This window comes from Talpa occidentalis, unplaced genomic scaffold (assembly GCF_014898055.3).
Source record: "Talpa occidentalis isolate TD23 unplaced genomic scaffold, MPIMG_talOcc4v2.1 talOcc4.5, whole genome shotgun sequence".
Taxonomy (NCBI): Eukaryota; Metazoa; Chordata; class Mammalia; order Eulipotyphla; family Talpidae; genus Talpa; species Talpa occidentalis.
The window spans coordinates 125,558,443-125,570,517 of NW_023604861.1; the positions used below are offsets into that span (position 1 = coordinate 125,558,443).

A 12,075-nucleotide genomic window follows, 5' to 3' on the forward strand; every position below is an offset into this window, starting at 1 on the left:
GGGAAGGAAGAACAACCTAGATAAATTTCACAATAATGTTGAGCAAAAGAAACCAACCCCGGGGCCCAATATACTTGATTTCATTTATTAAACAGTGAAAACCAATCTCTGGTGGATATACAAATACCGTTGACTTCCACACTTTAAGTGACTTTTATGATGTGCAAATTATATCCATTTAAACTACTATTTAAAGAATAGCCATAGTTACAATATCCATAGTGTTAAAGAATATCCATAGTGTTATCCCTGGTGAGGAGGCACAGGGAGGGGCTTGTTACCAGGGGGTGTTCAGCTGTGACAATTGTGTATTTTACAATTTGTGTACTTCTCTGTAAATAGGCCACTCTTCAATAAAAACAACAATTACAATAACCACAACCAATCAGGCCTGCTTGGCTCTGGGGCTAGTGTGGCAAGCTGGACAAGTTCACTCACTCCGGAGAGGCCTTGGCTGCCACCGGGTCCTGCAAGAGGCCCTGAGCCTCTTGCACCTGCGAAACATCACTTGCAGGGCCCAGGGGAATGTGCAGAGGTGGGAGTAGGGATGGTCCACCTGCCGCCTCCCTTTGCTAGAGTGCAGGGAGGGGGAACCCCAGATGCCAGAGGACTAAACATCAGTGAATGCTGAGCCACAAGAACCATGAGTCCTCACAGCATGGCCTGTCAGGCATCTGGACGGGGGAGGGGGATGTCCTCAAAGAGACCATAAGGACCATCTGTCTGGGGCCTCCCTGGTGGCGCAAGGGGTTAAGTAAGATGCATCCTATGAAGCTATCCGCAGCCACTGCAGCATGAGTTTGGTCCCCGGCCAGGGAGCTACCCACATGGTGCAGCAGACCTCTCCTATCTCACCTGATGCTCCCTTCAGCAGTGTATTTCAGTGATTCCTCCTGTTCTGTTCCCCACTCTGTCTCTGGTGAATCCTCTCACCCCCCTGCACCTCTGGCCTACACCCCAGTTCTTGTGTGCATGAATAAATAAATCTTTATAAAAAAAATACCATCTGTCTGAGGTGGGCCTGCCCATAGAGCTGTGACCCCCAAGGCCTCTGCTGGTCCAGGCTGCCCTGGCCAGGCATCTCAGAAGAGAGTTTGAGGAACCCCATCAGTCACTGCCTAACAGTGGGAACAGTTGACTCCTCAGGAAGATGGGCTAGGGGAGAGCCCTGAACATGCGAGAGGCTTCTGAGAGCCCTGGGTAGAACAGAGGTGGGATTTTAGGGTGCAGGGCCATTGGGGAATTTGAGACTGTGGATCAAATTAGGACACAGTAGTGGAGACACTGGGTCAGGAGCTGGTGGGTCCCTTTCACCCTAGGAGCATTAGAGGCCAAGTCCTTTGTAAGTCAGAGTGCACATGGGGTGCTGTGCTGATGACAAGGTTAGGGATATGGGGACCTTGAGATCATTCAATTTTGCATTCAAAAAATTCTTGCCAGGTGAGTTAATGCACTGCTAGGTGGAGACGCACATGGAAAAGCACCATCCACTCATTCATGCAACACCCTATTCTAGATTCAGGTCAGTGCCAGGCACTGGGAAAGCAGCAGAATATAATGAGCCCTTGAGGATGCCAGCCCTTAAGGAACTGTGGTCTGGTGTCCAGGGAGAGACCGGCAAGTGACAGTTAATTATAATGCCAAGGGATGACAGCAATGGCAGAGTTCTAGAACACAGAGGATAGGTAAAAGCACCCAGTTGTGTCTCTTGCAAAATGTAATTTCCTCCTAGTTCATTTGTTTCACAGTCAGGTACAACAGCTAAAGCTCAGCCCGACCTGGTAATTGCAAGGTATTGTCCATGATAACATCGTCTACAGAGAGAACCCTTCACTGGTATTTTTCAAGCTGTTTTTTTTTTAAAATGAACAGGCTAGTAGAGACAACAGAAGACAGCAAGCTATGTCTGTTTCATAATTTCTACCACTAAAATCATCTAAAAGAGGCATATAGGGCCTCCCCAGTGGCGCAGTGGTTGAGCGCTGGGTTGCGAAGCTGCCCTCAGCCTCTGCAGTGCCGGTTCGATCCCCGGCTGCTCCCCGGCCCCCGGGCGAGGGTCCCACATGGTGCGCAGACCTCTCCTGCCGCCTGCTGCTCCCCTCAGCAGTGTACTTCGGTCCTTCTGCCTGTTCTGCTCCCTGCTCTGGCTCTGGTGAATTCTCTTACCCTCCCGCGCTTCTGGCTGTACCCAGTGCTTGTATAAATAAATAAATCTTAAAAAAAAAAAAAAAAGAATCTTTAAAAAAAAAAGAGGCTTATATATTTTTCAGCATCTTTGGGGAATTAATTTAGTTTATCCTATACAAAGGAGTCCATTCCATCATCAGACCAACCTCCGCCACCCCAACACACACACACATACACACTGAGGCGGTATGTGCACAAACCCCACCAGTTAATTCTCTTTCTCCTATAGGTCTGTATTACATGACATAAAAATATTTGAAAAAAACAAAACACCAGTTACCACCAGGGTGTGTGGTTAAGTGATGTGATCAGCAAAGTGAGCCTAAATGCCTCCTTTTCCACAACCATGGAAACCTATGACGTTCTGCCTGGAATTCCCTATTTAGCCGCCAGCATCCCCTCAAGAGCACCCTTGTCCTTTTAGCCACTCAGTGAGGCGCTCTGCTCACGAGAGTCTGTCTAGTGAAGGCCCAGAAACAGAAGGCGAGGGAGAAGGCACCCTGGGCAATGGTATTACCTTGGTCCCATGGTAGAAGTCGTCCACACACGTGGCATTCATGAAGGTCTGGTGGAAGTGGGTGCTGGTGTCGATGCCTCCAGGGATCACCAGCTTCCCGGTGGCATCGATCACCTTGGCCCCTCCTGGGATCATGAGCTCCCGGCCCACCTGCTGGATGATGCCATTTTCAATGTAGACATCAGCCTCGTGGGTACAGTCATCATTCACCACCTTGCCTCCCTTGATGAGAATTCGCACGCTGGCTGAATTGGCAAGCATGTTCCTGTGGAAGGTGAAAGAGGGGCAATGTTCAAGGTCAAAGTTGCTTTTCAAGGCCATCCAAGTCCCACCCCTCCCCATCAGAGACCAAACATCTTGGGTAGAATAAGGGAAATGGAATGAGGAGGACACCAGCTCTCGAGCCAGCTGGGACCCCAAGCCTCCCATGACCTCGCAGTGGGAATCGCGACACAGAGGAGGTGATAGGTAAAGCTGCAGCCCCCCGAAACACAGATGTTTTACTTTCCCGAAATGCCGTGAAGGTTCTAAGATTTGTTCCTATATTTACTGTCTTGTATTATTCCTGAAACAACCCATCGAATGGTATTTTACAAATGAGAAAGCTGAAATTGCTAAGTAGGGAATTTATGGCTGCTAAGTAGCCGAGTCAAACCCAGATGTCTTGTATGACCGATGTCCTCACTGCACCATGTGGTCCTGAAGCTATCAGAGGCTCATGGGGTGTGGCACAGAGAGCAATATTCTCCAAGCCCCACAGCTGTTTCATTCATGTCTTCTTCAGGTGGATTATGCTTCAGTTCACCCTCCTGTGTTTGCCTCAAGGAGTCCATGTCCATAGCTGGCTGCACACTGATAAACTCTCATGAGTTTACCTGAGGGGATTTTGAAAAAGACCTATTTTCAAGCCCCACTCAGGATTCAGATTTACTTGCTCCAGATTGATTTTCCAGAATCAGTATTTTTTAAAAGTTGGAGAATTCTACCATACGTGTACGGAAGAATTGACATCATTCTCTTCCAGAAAACAAAGAGAAGGAAACATTCCCAATTCATTTTATGAAGCCAGTATTACTCTGATCAAAACCCAGACAAAGACAGTACAAAAAAGAAAACAGAGTGTTTCTTGTGAATGTAGATATAAAACATTGGTGAACAGAACTTGGCAATTTGTAAAAAGAATGATATACCATGCAAGTGGGATTTATTGCAGGGATGCAAGGCTGGCTTAATAGTCAACAATCAATAAATGTAATTCACCATATTAACAGGATAAAGAAGAAAAAATGACACAATCCTATCTATTGATGCAGAAAAACTACTTGACAAAATTCAGTGCCCTTACTTCATGATAAAGACCCTCAGAAAGGAGGGATAGAAGTTAACTTCTTCAACTTGAGGAAGAGCATCAACACACAAACAAACAAACAGTTAACATCAGACTTCATGGTGAAAGATTGAATGTTTTCCTGCCAAGATTGAGAACAGGCAAGGATGTCTGCTCCTACCACTGTTATTCTAACAAAGGGAGTTCCAGTCAGTAATATAAGGGGAGAAAATGAAATAAAATGCATCTAGATTGAAAAGAAAGAAAAACTGTCTCCTTTTGCAGATCACATAATGGTCTATACAGAAAACCCACAAAAAATTCTCCTAGGACAGGGCCTCCCTGGTGGCGCAGGTGGTTGAGCCCCACACTGTGAAGCTATCCACAGCCTCTGCAGCGTGGGTTCGATCCTGGCCGTCCCGCAAGAATCCCACATGGCCCAACAGACCTCTCCTGTCTCGCCTGCTGCTCCCCTCAATAGTGTATATCAGTGTCTGCCAGTTCTGTTCCTCACCTGTCTCTGGTGAATCCTCTCACCTGCCGCACCTCTGGCCTGTACCCCAGTTCTTGTATGCATAAATAAATAAATAAATCTTTTTAAAAATAAAACAATATAGAAAGGATTGGCATGATCTCTGAGCATGGATGACATTTATGAAAAAAATCTTAAACCTTAGAACATACACTAAAATTAATTCAAAATAGATCAGACACTGATACTACTGACCACACCCTTCCTCTCAGAGTTTCCTCCCTTAGTATTAAATGTGGCTGGGCAGTGGAGGGAGACAAGAGCGTCTTTGATGAGCTGTGGTGGAAGGCAAGTTTGTGGGAACTGCATACACAGCCAAGATCTATCCTGAAGGGAAGAGCGGAAGGAAGGTCTCAATTTTTGGATAGGGGAGACCTAAAATTTTTCAGGCAGTGGGGATGAAGTCAAAGGAAAGAGATATTAAAGTTGGAAGAGATCAAAGGATTGTTGGAAATGGAAGATCTTGATGGGGTGTGGTGTGGCTCGGTGAGCCTGGTCTTTGACTTGTCAATTTACAAGGTTTATTTGATTTGATCCTGCCAACAACCTCTCAGAAGAAGGCACTGTTGTCTCTATCTCACAGAGGTGGAAGACTCAGAGGAAGCAAACTCTAGAGAGGTTAAGGTCAAAGGCTTGTGTACCAAAGGGATGGGAGTGTCAGGGAGTTTGTCTCCGCTCTGTTCCCGAGAGCTCCAGGGGGCAGCAAGGAGTGAGTGGACATGAGCAGAGTGTGGCAGAAGCCACTGTGGGGATCTGAGACTGAAACAGGAGTGACACAGGAATGGGGGTGACAACCAAGGTCATGACAAGTTAATCCAACCAGGGAGCACCCTTGCAACTCTCCTGATCCTTAGGCATGTGAATAAAATACATTTTCACTTAAACTTAGACAACGGGGGACAAGCCATTATAGTGTTCCCAAGAGCAAAAAAAAGTCTGCCTTTATACTCAGAAAACATCTCATTCTTCAGGATCCAATTCAATTTTCCCCTCCTCTTCAGAGCAGCCTTCCCTGATGCTTCTGCAGCTTCACAGAACTCTCGGCACTGGATCAATTTCCACCTCTGGACTGAGTCCTCCAAAGCAAACCCAGTGGGTGGTTTTCTTTTCTGCCTCCTTGTCCCCAGCATCTAGTACAAACTAGTGAATACATGAACCTAATCAAAATGGCTTAAAGCAATGCACAGTGGGTCAACCCATGCTTGTTATCAGGCTACCTGGCAATACTATGTCCAGAGTAACAATGTCTATGCCTTTTTCATAATAGCAAATCACTGCGAACAGAGCAAAGCAAGTGACGCTTTCTCTCATCCTCATCATTGCATTTTACCTGCACTTGTGGGAAGGCTGTGTCCGGTGATGGAAAGGTCTGGGGATCTACAGAAGAAACACCACTTCACTTTCCTGGACACAGCTGGTCAAGCAGGGTTTTTTGCCAAGTTGATCAGGCTAGAGTACACGTTTACCACCAAGTTCAACACCAAGAAAGATCACGGTGCCTATTCCAGGTAGTGCCCTGCTATGGGTTTTCCTGCTGTTAGGAAAGGCTGGCCCCTGAGGGGTAGGGGTGGCTGCTACTAGGGAACAGACAGGTGGCTCGGAGTGAGCCCCATCCCCTTACACAGCAACAGTTGTTCCCCATGAACATCTGTGCCCTGCCAGGTCCATTCCAACCTCTGGGGAAAGGGTCCCTCCCAGACTGGAAGGCACTGGGCAGAGGGGTGTAGGGAGGAGTCAGACAGGAAGATGGACAGTCACAGCCGCGCGCATGGTCTGAAACTAGATGAAAGCTAGACATGTATCAGGAGAACCTTGGCCCTAAAAATGGAAAACTGGAGTTTTAACATACAATAATCAGGAAATAAGAACGGTTCTCATGTGATGGAGATGGTCACTCTGGCCAAGGAAGTCTGGAAGGACTGAGAGAAGCATTTTTTTCTGTCTTACTAGAAGGCCAAGAGCAGGTGTGGACACACAGGAGACCGGCTTGAGAAGAGGGACTTGGTGGTGGTGGCAGGGGTTGCTGGAGAAGACACACACCTCGTCCTCTGCAGATATAGAACCTCATCTTTACAAGCCACTTGTAAGGGGAAAATAGAAATAGTTATGCTGGGGAATTGCAGCATACTCATTATGTTAGTGCTGTAAGTGAGAAGGTTGACTTGCTTGTTAACCTATAACATGTATCATAGCACACCTGGGAGGTGGAGAATCTGGAAGGGGCTGTGATGATCACTTACCGGGGGTTCTTGTCTGGGCTTTGATGCTGGAATCAAAAGTCAAGTGTCTTCCATGGAAATAAGAGCAACATTCTTAGCAAAGCGCCTGGCCCTTTATGTGCATTTAACCCATACAGCAGCCCCAAGAAGTAGGAACAAAGTACAAAGGATTAGCCCCATTTTGAGAGGAGGAAACAGGTTTTTAAAATAACTGGTATGGAACTAAGGTCTCCCAACTCCGGGGGAAGGATGGGCTTCATACCAGGCCTGTAGGACTTAACGGAAAAGCTGCCAAAGTTAATCTGGGTAGAAAAGTTACAGGTGATTTTTATATTCTTCAGGGTTTTCTGTATTTTTCAAATTTGATACAATAAACCTGTATTATCTTTTAATAAAAAAAGTTAAGAAATTTCTTTTTTTTTTTTAAGCTGTTAAGACGCCAGAAGGAATCCAACAGAACCCTTCATTCACCAGGGTCAGTTCCTCCTCTGCCATCTCTTTGGGAAGAGATGAAATCAGGCGGAGGAGACAGAGCTGCTTGACCCAGCTGGCCCAGTGAACCCCCTGCTTCTCTAGAACCTGGGGTGGCCAACATGGCTCCACCTGTCTCTTTCTACTCCCTGGCTGGAAATCCCTGAAAGTTGACCTGTCTCTGCAGTGGCTGTGCTCCATACAAAACCAGGAGTCCTGGAACCTCTCTGGGCTTGTCTTAGAAATGCAGGCTAGACGGCACAGCTAGAACCACCTGAGAGGGAATTCGGGGAAGGCCCCGCTCATGCAGCTGACAATAGTGAGCATGTAACACAGACCAGGCCTTCCCTGAGCCGAGCATATATTTTCCCTAATTCGACCCTGACAGTGTCCTGTCGGGGTGACATTGCTGCCCCCATTTTACTGTATAGAAACTGAGGCTCAGAAAAGTTGAAGGAACTTCAAGGTCACATGAGGGTTGGTGACAGAGTAGACTGGAAGCCAGACAGTTGTCTTTAGAGTTGTTGTGGATGAATATTTGTGTTCTTTCCAGGATCACATGTTGAAGCCCTAACCTCCCTTGTGGCTGCATTAGGAGATGGAGCCACGGAGGAAGATTTAAAGGGTAAAGGAGGTCACAGGGTGGAGTCTGGGTCTCACAGGATCTGTGTCCTTAATGACAGGAAGACACTGGAGGGTTTGAGCCCTGTCCCCCACTTCCTCCCTTTCCTGCCCCCCCATTTCCTCTTCCTCCTTCCCCCTCATTAACCATGTACATATTCAAAGCTCCATTAGAGGACAATGAGGAGGCAGTGAAGAGACTCTCTCATCAGAAGTCCGACCATGCTGCTTCCCTGACCTCAGACTTCCAGCCTCTAGAGTGTGAGAAAATAAAGTTCTGCCTGTGGTGTTTGTTAGGACAGCCAAGTCCACACATACAAGAGCCTACATGCTTGGCCAAGATCATCCAGCTAGAAAGGAAGGGGTAACGGAGCCCTGATCTTAAGCGGCTTGGTGGAGCCACTTCAGAGTAAATAATGTCCCGGCTGTGAGGGCTCCTTCCAGATTCAGACAGGCAGCCACTGTCTTCAGCCCTCTGGGGTTACCAAGACCTCGGAAGTGGGCCTGGACCGGTTTTGGATAATATCGCAGCATGATTGTTTAACAACCTCCCTGCTCATGGTACTTCTAGAGAATATCTTTTGAATGATTGTGGCCTTGAGATAGTCTGTAACTCCACTCCTATCAAGTGTTGGCACTGGAGACATTTCTGAAGAAGACACAGGTGCGTGAATAGAAAGAAAGACACAAGATTTGCATCACTAAGTGACTAAGATGTAAAGGTGACATTTTGTGCCTAAAGACCTTACATCTAACTGGATGGGTCTTGGTTTAAACTGGGTGTCTGTCACCGTGTGCCAGAGACCAGAGCTGTGAGTGGGTGAGCCTAGCAGCTTGATGATGGTGGGTCCCCATCTTGTTAACCCAGCACCCCCTCCATGCATCTACATCTCTAAGTTGTCTGCATTGCCAAGAGGCCTAGTCAGTCCCTCCTGGGCCCTTTGCTGTTGACGGTTGACATTCATTATGCTTCTCACCTCCCAGTCACCTCATTAGCACATTATTCCTACAGCTTTCCTGGTAGTATTTGCTAAACTAAACAAAAGAAAGATGTTACTAACATCTATTTTTACTGCGTGCCTGCTGTCTGTGTACCAGTGTGTGAACATAATGGAATTTGGAGAGTGGCTGAGTGGGTAGGAGACCTTGGTCCTCTTAGGAGAGATCCTTCAAAGGCAAGGGATTTGGGCATGAAATGCATGGTTTTCAAAGGCCACGGGCTAGGAATGTCTCTCTGCTCTGGGTGGGGTAGCATATTTGGAGAACATTCTTATCAGCAGCCCTGGTCTAAAGAGGTCACTAGCTGAAGCTTTTTTTTTTTTTTTAAATAATAAATTTTATTTTTATATTCCCCATACAATTGCAGCCCCCCCCATTCTGACCCCAATCCCTCCCCTCCCGCCCGCCCCCCTAAAAGTGTCTCTGGTTCGTAGTTTTTTGTTGATTTTGATTTTCACTTTCTTATAGTTATTCGTTTTCCTGGTCCCTTATTTAAGTTTTCTAGATTCCTGCTATGAGTGAGACCATCCGGTATTTTTCTTTTTCTTTCTGGCTTATTTCGCTGAGCATGATCCCTTCCAGTGCCATCCATGTTGCTGCAAATTGCATGTGTTTATCTTTTTTGAATGCTGAGTAATATTCCATGGTGTGTATGTACCACATCTTCTTGATCCAGTCATCTATTTTTGGGCATTTGGGTTGTTTCCAAAGCTTAGCTATTGTAAATAGTGCTGCTATAAACATATGGGTGCAGGTGTTCTTTGGAATTGATGTTTCTGTGTCCTTTGGGTAAATACCTACGAGTGGAATTGCTGGATCCTATGGAAGCTCTATGTTTAGTAGGTCCAGAAATCTCCACACTAGCTGAAGCATTTTTATGAAGCTTCAAGTCATCCACTCATCCTCCCTGGATTATTACTACATGCCATGGACTGAGTGTGTCCCTCAAAGCCCTAATCCCGAGGTAATGGTATCTGGAGATGGGGCCTTTGGGAGGTAATGATCGATAGATCCTGAGACATAAATGGAATTAGTGCCCTTAGAAGAAGTAATATAAATTTCTTTCTGCCACAGGGCACAAAGAAGATGGCAAGGAAGAGAGCTCCCATAGGAACCAAACTGGTTCAAGCCCTTTGACCTTGGGCTCCCAGCGCTCAGAATCACGACAAAATGAGCTTCTATTGTTAAAGTGACTCAGTCTATGGAATTTTTAAAACAATATCCAAGTTGACTAAGATACCACATCAGATAGAAATGAACCATATAATCAAATCATCATTAGCAAGGAGACCTTAAAATTAATGTCACCTCTTTTAAAGACTTCTGGATATGTCCCACCTGCCCACTTGTTTAACCAAAAATTTTAATCTCCAGTTTCTTTGTCTGTGCAAATGAAAGATATCAAATCATGTATCTGTCCCTCCAGGCAGAAATGGAAGAGAAAATGCCAGATAGTTAAATGTTAAAATAAGTCAGAGGCACAGAAACATTAATTCCAAAGGGCACCTGCATCCCTATGTTTATAGCAGCACAATTTACAATAGCTAAGCTATGGAAACAACCCAAATGCCCAAAAATAGATGACTGGATCAAGAAGATGTGGTACATATACACCATGGAATATTACTCAGCAATCAAAAAAGATAAACACATGCAGTTTGCAGCACCATGGATGGAGCTAGAAGGGATCATGCTCAGTGAAATAAGTCAGAAAGAAAAAGAAAAATACCAGATGGTCTCACTCATAGCAGGAATTTAGAAAACCTAATTAAGGGACCAGGAAAAAGACTAATTAATACAAAGTAAAAATCAACAAGCAACTGTAAACCAGAGACACACTACATGGGGAGGGGTAGGGGTGGGGAGGGGAAGGATTAGGGTCAAAATAGGGGGGTGCAATTGTATGGGGAATATAACCAAAATGAAAATGCATACATTGTGCAAAGATGAAAAATGATGTAAGAATTATATAAAAGAAAATATTTTAAAAAATAAGTCAGAGGTATGGAATTCTAGAATTGCGTAGATTTATCAAGTCTACCCTGACCTTCCCCCTAGTCCTAGACTTTACCAACAGTAACCTTCCATCACAGGGAACCAGTCCAGGATTAATGAGGTATTGTTATACCATGAATGTGGGGATCTTAATAATTTTAAATTTATTCAGGAAAGCAACAACACCTTCCATAGCAAGATGGTTGATGTCTCTGATATGCCAAGATTTATCCAACTGTACACAGATTGTATCCCCAGCTTCCTATGGCATGGATTCCTTATTTTCTCAACCAGTGAGATGCTAATTCAGCTTGATGAGCAAGCTAGGGGGACAGGGACTTTGGGGTGGATGGCCAGGAAAGCAATGCTATCTTGGGGTACAGACTTTATGAAAAGACCCCCTCATGTTTAAAACAGTAGCAGTGATTGTGCTCTGCTACTCAACAGCTGTTGTGCTGGGTAACAGAACATTCTCGCATCCCTGACCCCCATGTGGTGCAATTGCAGTGCAGAACCACAAAGGCGCATCTCCCTGAGTAGACAGTCAAGGTTATGGCAGCTGCAACTTCTTGTTCATGAAAGACACACACCCCACACTCCTAGAAGGTGCCCAGTGTTAGTCCTGCCAAGGAAATGCCAACTCCAATACTGTGTTTTGGAATCACCTGCCTCTGTCATCACCTTCGGCAGCTCCCAGGGGCCTGTGTGGAGGCGCCAGACAAGCAGAGCCCGCAGTCTGCCCTGCACAGCTGGCCCCTGCCAGCAGCTCAGCTGGAGGAGCCGGGGACTCTGGGGGCTCCACACAGACATGGGGGTTAGGAGGGCACAAAAGGGACTCTTCCTGGGTAGAGCCTTGAACCTCCCTTGGCAGGTATTGGTCAAGACACGGACGGACGCCCTTTGTAACAGGCACCATTTAAGACACACGGTCTCTCTTTTGGTTGAATCTCCAGAAAATGTGTGACTTTATAGACAGCAGCCACTGCGATCTCAACATGCCAGATGAGGGCCGCACAACCGCCTGGTCACAGGAAGGAGTGCGGAGTTAAGCCACCCTCAGCAGCCTGCGGTGACCGAGGGCCAGGCTAGCAGCTCAGGTCTCTGGGGACAGACACGCTGAATGGCACAGCCTCCCCCTGCCCCAAGCAGGCGACATTTACCGAAAGTCAACTATGGCGGTGGTTTGGGAACAAAATCATGCAGCTTT

General features: G+C 46.3%; 1 protein-coding gene across 4 annotated transcripts in view; it reads right to left on the bottom strand.

The window, feature by feature from the left end:
* DPYSL5 (dihydropyrimidinase like 5) overlaps window positions 1-12,075 on the bottom strand; it is a 78,152-nt gene that overhangs the window by 33,679 nt on the left and 32,398 nt on the right. For 3 of the 4 annotated variants that reach the window (XM_054701256.1, XM_037528362.2, XM_054701257.1), the window contains exon 2: window positions 2,705-2,969. In XM_054701256.1, the coding sequence (XP_054557231.1) occupies window positions 2,705-2,965 (261 nt within the window). In that variant the 5' untranslated portion in view covers window positions 2,966-2,969. Of the gene's footprint in view, window positions 1-2,704; window positions 2,970-12,028; window positions 12,035-12,075 lie in introns of those variants that run through there. The other variant, XM_054701255.1, reaches the window with a different exon arrangement.